We start from the raw sequence: 14,010 nt of genomic DNA on the forward strand, positions 1-14,010 counted from the left end.
TCCAGTAATGGTCTTATACCTTATTCCTCATGTATCTCTTTTTCATTTATCTCAAAAAACAGCAGAAAATATATTCCTTGAAAACAGGGATATTTTTTTTCATTTCCATCTTAGAATTCCCAGTGCCAATATACAGTAGGAACTTAATAAATGCTTGTTGGTCTGAACTGAAGGAAAAGCCTCTTTAAATATACAGTGACTATGAATTTCAAATTTTTATCCCAATTCCCCCCCCCCCCCAAAAGCGCACACACACACACACACACACACACACACACACACACACACACTTGCCTGGAGATGGTTGGCTTACTAGCCACCAGAGTTTGAGGAAAATATTCCTTACGTTACATGAGCTCTAAGCAATTAAAAACAAAACAAAACAAAAATGATCCCAGAAAATAGACTGAAGCAATCCTCTCTACTCTGAGCAGAAAAATAGGGACAATTTAGGCAGAATGTTATGTACATTATTATTATACATGGTCACTGCATCATGTGTTTTATCAATTATTTTTCTTGGTGAGAGAGAGGAATTAAACAGAAAGGGGAGGGAAGGAGGCTTTTTGTTCCCCCAGAAATGACTATGATGCAAAACCAAAAGCACTGAATAAAACTTTGAAAAAAGAAACAGAAATATCCCTAAAAGACATTTCATTCCTTGTGTTATAGAATCCTATACTAAGAAACTTTTTTATTACTGATGAGGTATCTTATGCCAGAGAGTACTCTAGTCAATGGTCTATTTTAATCTAGAATCCTAAATGGTTATTTTAGACATTAGCTCTATGCAAATTTGGATAGCATGAGCCAGTTACCCCAGGGTGATCTGATTGTTGACATCCTGGGCCTGTAGGTCTAAGAGGCTACCATTTTAATTATAGTAACCATGGATCAGAAGGGCTCAATCATTACTGCAGTTATAATCCCTGTTATACCAGTCCATACAGACAGTTCTCACTTCACATAAATTCACATTGTACAAATGTAACTTTACATAAACAACTCTGAAAGAAATCTGCATTCAAAAAAAAAAAAACAAAAAAACCAAAACCCAAACCCAGCCCAACCAACCAAACCAACCCAAAACAAGACAAAAAGAGAATAAGGTGGAAGAGTTGATTAAGACTCAGGAAGAACTGTTGAATGAGGATCTGATTGAGTTGCTAATTGCAAAGGTGCAGAAGGAAAGGAAGCTTCAGGACACATGGTAGAACCAAAAAGGTTCACAATTAAACAGTTGGCTTCTTCATCGTTAGAATGAAATTTTTTCTGGTATTGAAAATATGGATCCAAATATTTCAAGATTTTTCAAAGTTCAAAGACTAGCTGAGATAATTATTGCTTGCTAACATCAGACATACAATGAAAAAAAGAGAGCCACTGTCCAAACATCTCTCCATAGCTTCATAAAAAGTGCTGCACAGCCAACGAGCAGTGATGACGGCTAGGTGAAGAGGGTGAGGAAGGGGTAACATACTGTACACTTATGTTAACATTACATGCTTCATAGTTGACTTTACCTTTCATTTCATAATTATGGCACAGTATTTAATATACCTGCATTTTAGTACATTTTATGACTTGTCTAACAATATTATTTTTGTGTATGTCTTTGTTATCCAGACTAAGTGAAGTGGATGGGTAAGGGAAAATTTGCATTACATAAAAACTGCTTTATGTAGAGGCCTGTACTTATGTAAAACAAGAGCTGTCTGAACTGGAGTTTGTCCATTGAGCATACAACCTTCTAAAAATACTTCATATGTCCTTATTTTGGAAAATCAACCAAGGACCTGAAATTTGAGTGACTCAGGAACTTTTCTGTGTTAATCAGTAGGAGGGAATTATAGCTAGAAATCATTTAAAATTTGGTGGTATTGAATGGCCAAGAGTCACTCAGGAAGGGCAACTGTGGATGGGTTCTGATCTATATTGTTGGAGCAAAAACAACATGAATGAAATCTCAGAATTTCTTGCAGTGGACTGAGATAGTAAACTTTTACAGTTGGCCCAGTTAAGCTTCAGCTGCAAAACATCTGGGAATCTCAGGGAGGTTCTACAAGTATTCACCAGAGTGTCTCAAACATCCTTCGTTTCCATTCAATGGACAACTACTCATTTCCCAAGAGATTCTTACTCTGGAAAGCAATCTTGAAGAATCGCTGCTTGGAAATAGATTTTGACTTGGCCTCATTTTATACTGATTTGGAAGAGAAACTGAATTGGGGAACACTCCCCCATATAGACAAAAGCATTGGTATCTGAACTTAACCTATGTGGCTGGCTCTAGTCCTCTGGGAGTATGATGTTTATAAAGGTGCCCACATTTTTCAGCTTTGTTTACATTTATTATCCAATGTATAGCCCTTTTGGTCATCCAATGAAATAACATAAAGAGAAGTAAAAAGCCTTTTATTGCTTATCAGCTCTAGTGAGGGATGGGCAAATAGATGTGTTTCTGTTTATTTCCAAGAGAAGGAAGCATGGTTTTCAATTCAAATGAATTCAACACATTTATAAAGCACCTATTTCAAGGTGCATTTTTGATTGGTATTAAGAGCTTACTCAATAGCATTCAGACATATACAAAGCACATTTTTTCCCCACACAGCTCTGTGAAGGATACAGTACAAGGTGGCATGGGATTGTGGTAGAAAGATGGACTCAGAAAGACTTTGGTTCAAATCTGTTTCTGCTACTTATTAGCTGTGTGATGATAGGCAAGTCATTTTAGTTTTCTGTGTCTTGATTTCCTCTTTCACAAAATGGGGATAATAAAGCCTATCATACATACCTTGTGGTGTTAAGAGGCTCCAATGAGATTAAACACGTAAAGTACATGAAGAATCTTTGAAGTGTTACATGAACACCCATTATTATTATCCCCATTTTACATATACAAAACTGAGGCTTTTATATATGTAAACAGAGAGGGACTTGCCCATATTCATAATGATAGTAAATTAAAGAGATGGTTGGATCTGAATGCAGATCTCCTGATTCCAAGCCAGGAGTGTTTTCCACTGCACAAATATTACAACTACTTGTCTCCTAAAAGATCAGAGAATCACAGAACTGGGAAAAAACCTCAAAGGGTTAATTCTCTTATTCACAGAAATATCTGTACCTAAATCGCCCAAGTGAGAGAAGAGATTTTCTGTAGTTTTGAAGCCATTTGCATTGCCTAGGGTGAGAGAAGTGATGCTACTTTCCTGTTACTTACCTACATACAGCTGGCTGTAAAGCTCTAGGCGTGTGTGACCTTCTGTAGGTGCCTTCCGCACCTGCTGTGGCAACTGGTCCACCTGTAGACTTGCCTGCTTGACGTTTCTCTCAGCAATGACCCGGTGCCACTGGTCATCGTTGAGTGGAGAGGGAGACCTGACGACAATCTCCACTGGCCCATTTCCAACATCGAAGGAGAAGGACACTTCGGTGGCAGCTGGAATAGCAGACAGACAGGAAGGAAGGTGAATATTGGTGCTCATATACGGCACACAGAAGAGATTTCTCAATAAAGAGATAATGACAGGCTGAAAGCACAAACCTGCCACTTGTTGTGAAGTTTTAAAATTATTAGTAGCCATTTGGGGACCTGTATGTCATGAGCTGGAATCTGAACATTGCTCTATATTGATTCCTTAGCCCGGTTATAAGAACTCAGATGATTTTATCGGTCAATAAGCAGTCTGAATGGCTCCAGAGAATCAGACTCTCATGTTTAGCAAAAGCTTTAAATATTCTTTCTGGGTCTAGGGAGAATCTGTTTCATTACCCCATAGATCTAAGATAGGGAGGGCAAGTCAGGCAGGAGGAGCAAAGACATAACTTTGCACTCGGGTGTCATCTTCCTTGGGGTTTCATCTCATGGTTTTTATGAATCACATTTGCACACTCCGCCCTTTCTCCCACCCCCAGGATACTGGCTTTAAGAAAAATTCACAGACAGAAGCAATTTGAAGTCATGTAATTTTTTTTTTCTGAGCTAACTAAAGCTGGTATTTCATGCAGGTGAATGTTATCATTTGATCTTTTCCTGGATTTTAGACATCTATCCTTCCTTTGTATTGGGATGCTCTCCAATGACTGGTACTTAATTAAAGCTCTTCTGGTGCCTTTTTGCACTGAACGAATATCAGAGGCCATGAAAAAAAGTTTTTTTCAGAGCTTTTTCATTATAACACAATTGTCTGAATCTTGGGATAATGGGTATTGAGGGAGAGTATGGGTCTAAATGATCATTTGCTTACATGACCAGCGTGGATTTCTGTAGAAGATTTGATAATACTTCCCTCTGTATTTAATCACATATAACCAACAGCACTTATAACATAGAGTATATATAACCAATAGGTTAACAATATAACCATATAAACAATACGATCTCAACACTGAACTTTCTAAAGGGGACATAGTTGAGGTAGGGCCAGAGAGCTATCAGTAAACATTCATTATTTCCTTCCCAAATCTGAACTTCCATCTAAATTCCCTGTTTATGTCGATAGTAGTGCATTTCTTTCAGTTTGCCAGGACAAGAAACTTGATGTCTTCTTCTTTCTTCACAAATCCCTACCTTTATTCGTTGTCAACAATTCTTGCCTATTTTACATCTAATCTGTCTCTGTCATCTATCCAACTATGTTAGAAGACCTGGGTTTCAATCCTGGTTCTGTCAGTAGTTCTGTGGCTTTGGACAAGTTCTTTTATCTTTCTGAGTCTCAGTTTTCTTATCTGCAAAATGAGAAGGCTAGGCTAGATCAGGGATTCTTAACCTTGGGTTTGTGTACTTGTTTTAAAAATATTTTTGAAAACTTTAATATAATTGGTTTCATTTTAATCCTATGTATTTTATTTTATGCATTTCAAAACTTTTTTTTCTGAGGAAGGCATATCAGTAAAGCAAGATTCATGACCTTGAGGATGACCACAAACATACCTGAATGGTTTGGAATCTCTAAGTATAAGAAATTCTCTAGGTAGATGGCAGAAGAAGTTTAACATTTATTTAAACATGAGAGAATCCAATCCCAAGACCAGTAATTCCAATTCCATATAGTAGCAATTATATTCCAAAACCAGTAAGTCCACCTCAATGTAGTAACAAGGAAATTATAATACAATATCATAGTGAGGAGCCAAGTTATCCTATAACCTTCCCCCCTGCTAGAGCCTTCCTATAAACAATCACTCACGAATCCTAACTCTCAACTCAGCACTCTCTTCTGCAGCTCTGGAGACTGAGTTCCTGCTTCTTCTCCTTGGGCTGAATTCCAATTCCTGTAGCTTTCTGTAGATTCTGTTCTTTGATTTCCACAACTCTCTTGTTCTGCACTCTCCACTCTGTAGTCTCTCTCAATGGTGGTTCTCCCTCAGTGTCTGCTGCCTCAATGTCTTCTTGATGTCTGCTTCTGAATTCTGCTGCTCTCAGTTGTAAGCTCTCTTTTTATCCAGTCCCAGATGGCATCCGATTGATTACAACTCAGTGTACATACCATTGGTTCTGGTCTTAGAAACAACCCTTAGAGCCCTGAGTGCTTCATGCCCACACCCTTAACTAACACAAAGTGTGGGCTGGGGCCTCACATCAAGTTGGTGAAAGGGTGTGTGCCTGCCTCTAATCATGCTTCCCTTTATTGGCCTCACCTGAGGCTTACTTAATGAGTGGAAAAGATTTTTCACTTACTGATTGGTCTTACAAAGGGGTCCATAGGATTCACCAGAATGCCAAAGGGATTCATCATATAAAAAAGTTCAAGATCCCTGGACTAGATGATCTTAAGTTCTTTCTAGCCCCAAATCCAATGGTCCAAGGAAGGTGTTATCAGCCATTCACATAAATTTTTAAGGTTATCTAGCAGAAGGTTGGCCATCTTGGAGAGCTACACTTTCCCTCTGGATCAGAGGAAAAAAAGTTTAAGGCACAAGGTATTTGGAGATGGTGAGCCTCATTAAGGATCAAAGTTGGGATCCTGGGTGACCTAGTTGCCACCAAGTTGAATGGCATCAAACTGGAGAATGAGAGATAGCTATATGAACCTTTTGAACATCAATAACATGTTGACAATTGGGGGCTACTCCTTTCTTTTCTCGCACCTTGTTTTCTCCTGTCCATCTTCCCTGTGGTCTCAACACATGCCTGAACCTCGGTATCTGGCTTTGCCCCATCCTTGGATTACCTTGTCCTAAATTTGCTGGCATTTCCCTGCTGAGCTCTACCACTTAGAATTGTGATTCCCTCTTGAGTCTACACATGGGCTTAGCTACAGCCACTTACTTCCCAGGAGTCTGAGGATAACATAGCAGATAGGGTAAATTGGGCTAGCCTGAGTCTTAAATTTCAGTTGCTTAATCCTACCCTAAGTTAGCCAGTCAGCAAGCATTAAGTGCCTACTAGATGCCAGCTGCTGTGCTAAGTGCTAGGGACAAGAATAAGGGTAAAAGTCCCAGCTACTAAGGAGCCTACAGTCTAATAGGGGGAGACAATACATGAACAGCTATGCTCAAAGAAATAAGATAAAATGGAGATGATCATCAGGGGGAAAGCATTAGCATTAAGGGGAATCTGGAAACACTTCTTGCAGAAGGTGGGATTTCATCAGAAACTTAAAGGAAGCTCTAATGTTTTATTTGAAGATCATAGGATTTTAGAGGTGGCAGGTACTGGAGTCCCTTCGTCTAGTTCAACCTCCTTATTTTACAGAAAAGGGAAACTAGGGCCAGATGAAAATTTGATTTTGTACCTCCAAGTACAATATTCTTTCTAGTATACTATGTATACTTCCATATTTCTATAGGACTTATTAAGAATTAGAAAAAAAATATGATTTTCTGTAGAGTTGAGGGATATTTGTTCAGTAGGGTAATGGCTAAATTTTTTTTGTTTGACTTGAAGGTAGTTGTATAAATAGATGGCCACAGACCAATCCCACTATTTCATCTTGGCTCTCTCTCAACTGGAATACTCAATTTTTTATCATATGTTTTTTCCTGTCCAACTTTGACTAGACTATATTAATGAATACCAATCATTACCTCCAAAAGCTCATGACTTTTTGCCTTGAATGTGAATAATGGGATTACTTTTACTTTGTAGATTTCAGATATGTGTATACACACACACACATATATATATGTAACTTTTACATCACAATCTTTATGCCTGTCTCCATAGTGCCCCCAAAGCAGTCATAAAAATTGCCTTTTTATTAACAAAAGTATTCTTTGGAGACTGGCCAAAAACCATTAAGCGATTAAAGACTGACAAATTTCCCTAATCTCCTTTAGCCTTGGTGAATTCTCTCCAACAATGAAGATGTGCTGATTTGGAAAAAGTGTGCAAGTTTGTGAAAGGAGACTCATGATGACATTTATTACTTCTCAACATCCATCCTTCCTGAAATGTCATCTGAGAGTCATTGTGGTGCAGCAGAGACACTATTGGACTGTATTAGGAGGGCAGAGTTTATAATCTCAAAGAGGATCATATACATGTCTGAAAGGTTCGGAATCGCCGGATATAAGAAACTCTCAAAGTAGAAGGCAGAAGAATCAGTAACCAACCCATGAACCAGCAACCCCATTTTGATATATTGATCAAAAACTTCCAGGCCCAATAAGTATGCCTTGAAAGAGTAACCAGGAGGCTACAGAGAAGCATGATTGCATAAAGCAAAATCATGCTTCCCCCTCTATGGTAAAAAGATTACCCACTGGCCTGAAGTCCTTGTTCAGCTTCCTCCCGTAGGTCAGCTCTGCCACTGGCAGCTCCTGCTTCGGCTGTGGCTGTGGCTGTGGCTATAGCAGCCTCTGGCTCCAACGGGAGCTGCTTTTAACCATCCGGCTTCTGCGGGGGTGTAAGGTACGCCCGGGAAAGCACAGCTTCTTTCAATCTGCTTAAGCAAGGTGAAGGGGTTGACCAGGAAAGCACAGGTTCTTTCCATCAGCTTAAACAAGGTGAAGGGGTTGACCGGGAAAGCACAGGTTCTTTCCATCAGCTTAAGCAAGGGAAGCAAGGTGAAGGGGCCGACAAGCTTACTCCAGTCCAACATACAAACAGCATTCAGTTCAGGGGAAAAAGCCAAACTAGTCAAGGGCACTTGTTGACTAAGTGCTAAGGAGCCCATTTTTGGTTGCCAACACATGGACTTGAAGCCAGAAGATCTTAATTTGAGTTTGTTTCTAACTATGTGGTACCACACAATAACTATCAAAACACTTGCAAAAATTACTACACCAACTTGCGTGGTTGTGAGGATCCAATGAGATTCAGTTCAATTCAACAAATACTCATTAAGCTCCTCATACGTACAAGACATTGTTCTAGACACTGGGGATTCAAAGACAAAAACAAAAACTTTCCCTGCAGGCAGCTGATCACTGAAGCAAACAAACATTTATTAAGTACCTACTAGGTATCGAACACTCAACTAAATGCTAGCGATATAAAGAAAAAAGTGAAGCAGTCCCTTCCCTCAAAGAACTTACCTCCTAATGGGGAAGACAAAATATACATATATTTGTACATATAAAACACAAACATAGGTGTGTGCCAAATATCTATAGAGCAGATACAATGTTATCTTGGAGGAAAAGTCACCAGAGCTGAGGAGGAGGAGAGGGATCAGGAAAGGTCTCATATAGAAGGAGGTACTTAACCTAAGTCTTGAAGGAAACCAGGGATTCCAAGAGTCTGAAGTAATGAGGGAGAGCATATGAGGGGACAATCAGTGCGAAAGCATGGAGATAGGAGATGGAATTTTGTATGTGTGGAGTGTAACAAATAGGCCAGTATGACTAATCAGCTCTTCTTAAAAAACTTCCTTCCTGAAATTCTAGCTAGCACCCTCAGCACTGTCTCCTTTCCTTAGACTCTCAGGACCCCATGTGGGGTTGTGACCCAAAGTTTAAGAAATGCTGAAGGGGTCGAGAGTGGAAAAAATTAAGAATCCCTAGACTAGATCACAAAGAGGGTGAAAGAGAGTAGTGTGTAAGAAGCCTAGAAGGTAGCCTAGAGACAGGTTATATGGAGTTTTAAATAGCAATTGGAGGAATTTTTATTTGATTATTGAGCTAATGGGGAAGTTCTGGGGTTTTCTAAAAAAAGGGTTGTGTGGATTATTTATCATTTTTAATATTGTTTCAACCTATCTTTGAACCTTTTTTGAACTTTTTTTTTAATGTGGCTAAAAAATTGGCTAACTCAAAAACTTACTGAGAGGTCAGATTGACCTCAGAGATGCTCCAAGGAAACTGGTTGGCTGTAAGGAATGTTTAGGATCCACTCAGTACTTGTTTTGGGTCCACCCAAAAGTTGTGTTTTGGGTTTCCCAGAATAGGGTGATTTACTTGCTGACTACCTAGTCCTTATGTGACGTCAATCAGGCAAATGTCCATATACCTTTGTCTGACTTCTACATAGTGTAACCTCATAAAGACTTGTTGGGGGAACCCTCTCTTCTTTCTGGCGCTGTCTCTACCAAACTACCTAATACATTTCTTTCTAAAACCATTTCAGATTTTCAGGTTTGTTCTTGTGAACAATAGTGGCATGGTTAGATCTGCACTTTAAGAAGAGTTTGGATTATGGAGCTACTTGAGGAAGGGAGACCAATTTGAAGGCTATTGCAGTAGTCTAAGAGAGAAGTGCTGAAGGTTTAAATGAGGGGAATTACTGTTTGAGTGGAGTGAAGGGGACATATGAAAGCTACTATAGTGATAGAAATAATAACTTTTGGCAAATGATTATATATTTGGAATGAGTAAGTGGATTAGGATAACACTGAGGTTTTGAGGATAATGGTAATGTCTTTTACAGTAATCGGAAATTTTGAAAGAGAGGAGGTTGGGGGATATAACTAAAGGATTTTCTTTTAGAAGTACTGAGTTTAAGAGGTCTGTGGGATTCAGTTTGAAATTTTCAAAATTTGGTGATGTGGGACCAGAGCCCAAGAGAAAGATTAGGTCTACATGTCTGAATATTCATGATGACTGAATCCATAAGGAGCTGATATGGTCACCAGTGTAGAGTGTACATAAAGCAAAGAGAAGAACCCAGACAGAGTCTTGGAGAACACACACAGTTAATGGACAGGATATTGATGATGATCCAATAAAGGAAATTAAAGAGGAGTCAGATATGTAGAAAGAGAATGAAGATGGAGGAGTGCCATAAAATACAGAATAAAGGGAATCCTGGAGGAGAAGAGGCTGAATGTCACTGAATGCTTCAGAGAGGGCAAGAGAGATAAGGACTGAGAAAAGGCCATTGCATTTAGCAATTCAGAGATCACTGGTAACTTCAGAGAGAACAATTTTATTGGAGTGTTGAGGTTAGAAGTCAGATTGCAGTGGGTTTAAAAAAAGAATGAGAGAAAACTGGACGCCATGATACAGACAGCTGCGATAAGCAGCTTAAATTCTTGTGACGTATGTGACTATATTAAGGTCTATATGAGGTATATGAATTTCTACGTGCCTACCTTATAAGTGCTACATAAATATAGGTATATACTATGGATTATTTCATGGGCAACCCAAATAAACCCTGATGTGCCAACAGCCTTCTCTAGAACCTGCCAGGGGTTTGGACCATCTTTATGAGTCTCAGTGGAGTTGTTGCAGCTGTCATCACCGGGATTCTCTCTTTCTCCTCTTTCTGCACTAGTTTTCTCTTTCTCTTTCCTTGGGTCTCTGGTGTGGAAGGAAAAAGGAGGCATTCTAGTGTGTCAGATGTTTACTAGTCCAGGGATTGACCCTCTATGGTTTTATTGCAAGTTTTGTGCATAGTGCTGCCTTGCTTTTGTCACTGCCAGAGCTATTTGACAAAGCCCAGTAATTGCTGGGGTCAGATGAGCTGTCTGCCCTCCTCCTTCCTGTGCCCTATATCTGAGTCCCTCTATCATTCTGAGTGACTGCAAAAAACTTGCAGTTAGGTTAGGGAAAAATAAATTAAAAAACTTTCCCACTCTGTTTTCCGTGACTCCTCTCCCAGCCCCGGTCACTAGTTGGTACAGGCAAAGAAGGAAAAATCTTAAAATTTTAAATTTTAGAAAGTTTCACCTGTGGTCACCAGGTATCAAATTCCATGATTAGTTCTTCATGGCAAAGTACAAAATAAGGAGAGCAAGGTCAACTTGGAAAGATGTTTTATTATCCAAGAAAATAAAGAAATGGCTATTCTGCATTTTAGGGTAAAGGTAAAGGTTAGATTAAAAGAAACCTTTGAAAATTTTGTATTTTTAAGTAAAAATTTTATATGAAAATAAATTATAGTTTAGTTTTCTTGATGTGAAAAATAGTATTTTAATGATGGAATATTTGATAAATGTTCACCTTTAAAAAGAAACTAAATTCTCCTATTATATACCCTAATGAAATCTACATGTCCATGTATACAAATACAAGTTATGACTATTCTCAGTTGCTATGTTGAAGACAAATTCAAAATTCTTTTCATTTGGGTTGGTGCCATATTGACACAGTGTGATAGATCATAGAGTTTAAGACTTTTAAGATCAACAAGTCAAATTCCTTTACAGATAATAAAACAGGTTCCAGGTAGGGGGTTGAAGTGCCCAAGGCTCCAGGGCTAGTATGGGGAAAGGTTGGGATTAAAATCCATGTACTTGGTAACCGAATTCTGTATGCTTTCCACAGTACCACATGTCCTGACTTGCCAGTTTAATCTGTAATACCACTCTACCTCCATCTAGAATTTTAATACACCCTAATTCTATCAAGGAAGGTTTGATTTGGACAAGTTATTATGTAAATTATGTAAAAACCCTAGCATAACTGCTTCCCTTTCACCTCCATTATGAGAACCGCCATTCTTGGAGTCACCTTGGTGACATCCAGAAGATTTGCCTTGGAGACCACTAATTCTAGGCTCTTAGGTATTCAAAGTATAAAGAGCTGATAACTTAGCTCATGGACCAAGAACATCTGGCTTGATGTTGCTGACCCAATCAAGGAAGGAAAAGAGCCCTGGATTTTGAATTCACCATGCTAGGTAGCACAGGAGATAGAGTGTCTGGCCTTGGATTTGGGAAGGCCTTAATTCAAATCCAGACCCAGACATCTACCTCAGTTTTCTCAACTATAAAAGGGAATAATAATAATAGCACCTACCCACCTATTGTGAGGATCAAATAGATATTTGTAAAGTGCTTTAGCAAAGCACCTGCTATATAGTAGGCGCTTAATAAATGCTTGTTTCCTTCCTTCTTATGTTCCTGCAATGAGAACTGTGTCAGCAGATACTCTCCCCTTCTCCAGGTATACCCCATTAACTTTTATTGCCCATTAACCTGTAAGAGCCACACAAACAAGGATTTCTGGGATGCGTAGGAAAGATTGCTTCTTCTTCTGGATATCATGTGTCATCAGGGGAAGAGAAAAAGGAATAAATTGAATTTAACCTTATGGAAAGACTACAAGTGATAAATACCACTCTAATTTTACTCAACAACTTTCCCTCAGGTAGGAAATCTTGTATAGGTCTTGTACAGGTAAATTGTCAACATCTGGAAAAACTGTGAGCATTCTGGCTGGTATTAGAAAACAACCATACCTGCCAGCTTCTCACATTACTTTCCTTGTCCCTGTGCTGGTCCAGTCAGCCTTAATCAAAGCTTCTCCATAACAAAAGAAAAGATGGCAACTATGACCCTGTTATATTTCAGTAATTCTTCCCTTAAATCTGAATGTGAAGAAGGAATCAATCCAAGGAAATCTACCTCATTTATATTTGGAGAAATGGCATGAGGAGGAATAGGGACCTCTAATCTCATGAGGGTTGGGAGATTCCAAGGGAGAAACTCCTTCCACCAGTGAAGAACTGCAACTCATCTATAACTGAAAGTTATATAGAATTGCGTGGGAACACTAAGGTCTTAAGTGGCTCGCCTAAGGTTACACAACCAACATAATTAAGTAGCTGGATTTAAACCCTCTCTCTTCTAGTGCTATTATGAATAAGAAAGAGCCTGACAAATACAGATTAAGTTTCCCAAAGTATATTTCTAACAATAACCCTGGGAAGTAGGTAATGTAAGTATTCTTTCCATTTGTCCAGAAGGGGAGGAGAGTGATTGGGGAAAGGAAAGGAGGGTAGAAAGAGGGAGATGAAGGGAAGGAAAGGAGAGTAGAACTTTATTATTTACTCTGCTAGCTTCAGACAGAATCATTGCTTTGTTTTATATATGAAAATACATTTTTTTCTCATTCATTGGAAAAATGAAGACTTCAACATTTACAGTTAAATCTGCCAGAGCTAAGTTGTTTAGAGTTGCCTTTATATTTCTGTAATTTATTTTTATGATTCAAGAAGAATCAGAGGGAGAAAAAGCTTTAATTTAATGAAATATTTGTATACGGTACTGGTTGAATCATTAAAAAAAGGATAAGGCATCAGAAAGAAAGTCTGAATAATTATTGGAGGTAATCTGCATGACAGAAATTGCTGAGGAATAAGGTGAAACTGTGACCTCACTGGTCAATTTATGATAAGGTATTTCATAAGACATGGCTTTAGAAATAGGACAAAATCTTTACTAGATTCTAGTAAAATCCCAGCAGGTGGCAGTATGTACTCTCTTTTCTAACTTCAGTGAGGGCATATTCCAAATTACAATTTGCTTAAAATACTGAGTGACAAATACAGGAAATTTGGACGATGGATTAGATTGGAAAACTTTTTTTTTTCCTGAGTGCTAAAAACAGCTGCAATTTCACTGGCAGTCAAGGTGGAGAATGAAGGTGAAGGAGAGAAGAAAAAAGGAGAGAAATGAAAAGGAGAGAATGAAGAAAAGAAGTTAGCAAAGAGAAAAAAAAGAAAAGCAGGCTGGAGAAGTCCACGGTCATAAAAAATCAATTAAAATAGTTTAGTGGCTTTCAGACTGTTTAACAATCTTACAAGCCATCGAGAGTTCCTATCATCTCTCAAGCCTTATAGCTTTCTGAAAAAAACCAGAGAGTAACAAAATTCTCATGCTATTGAATAGGAGT

General features: G+C 38.6%; 1 protein-coding gene across 1 annotated transcript in view; it reads right to left on the minus strand.

Annotated features, from left to right (window-relative positions):
- Positions 1 to 14,010, minus strand: part of LOC118850957 (contactin-associated protein-like 2) — a 75,408-nt gene that overhangs the window by 18,645 nt on the left and 42,753 nt on the right. The window contains exon 4 of the mRNA XM_036760568.1: positions 3,227 to 3,445. Within this exon, the coding sequence (XP_036616463.1) occupies positions 3,227 to 3,445 (219 nt within the window). The remainder of the gene's footprint in view (positions 1 to 3,226; positions 3,446 to 14,010) is intronic.

Source organism: Trichosurus vulpecula, chromosome 5, assembly GCF_011100635.1.
Source record: "Trichosurus vulpecula isolate mTriVul1 chromosome 5, mTriVul1.pri, whole genome shotgun sequence".
Lineage (NCBI taxonomy): Eukaryota > Metazoa > Chordata > Mammalia > Diprotodontia > Phalangeridae > Trichosurus > Trichosurus vulpecula.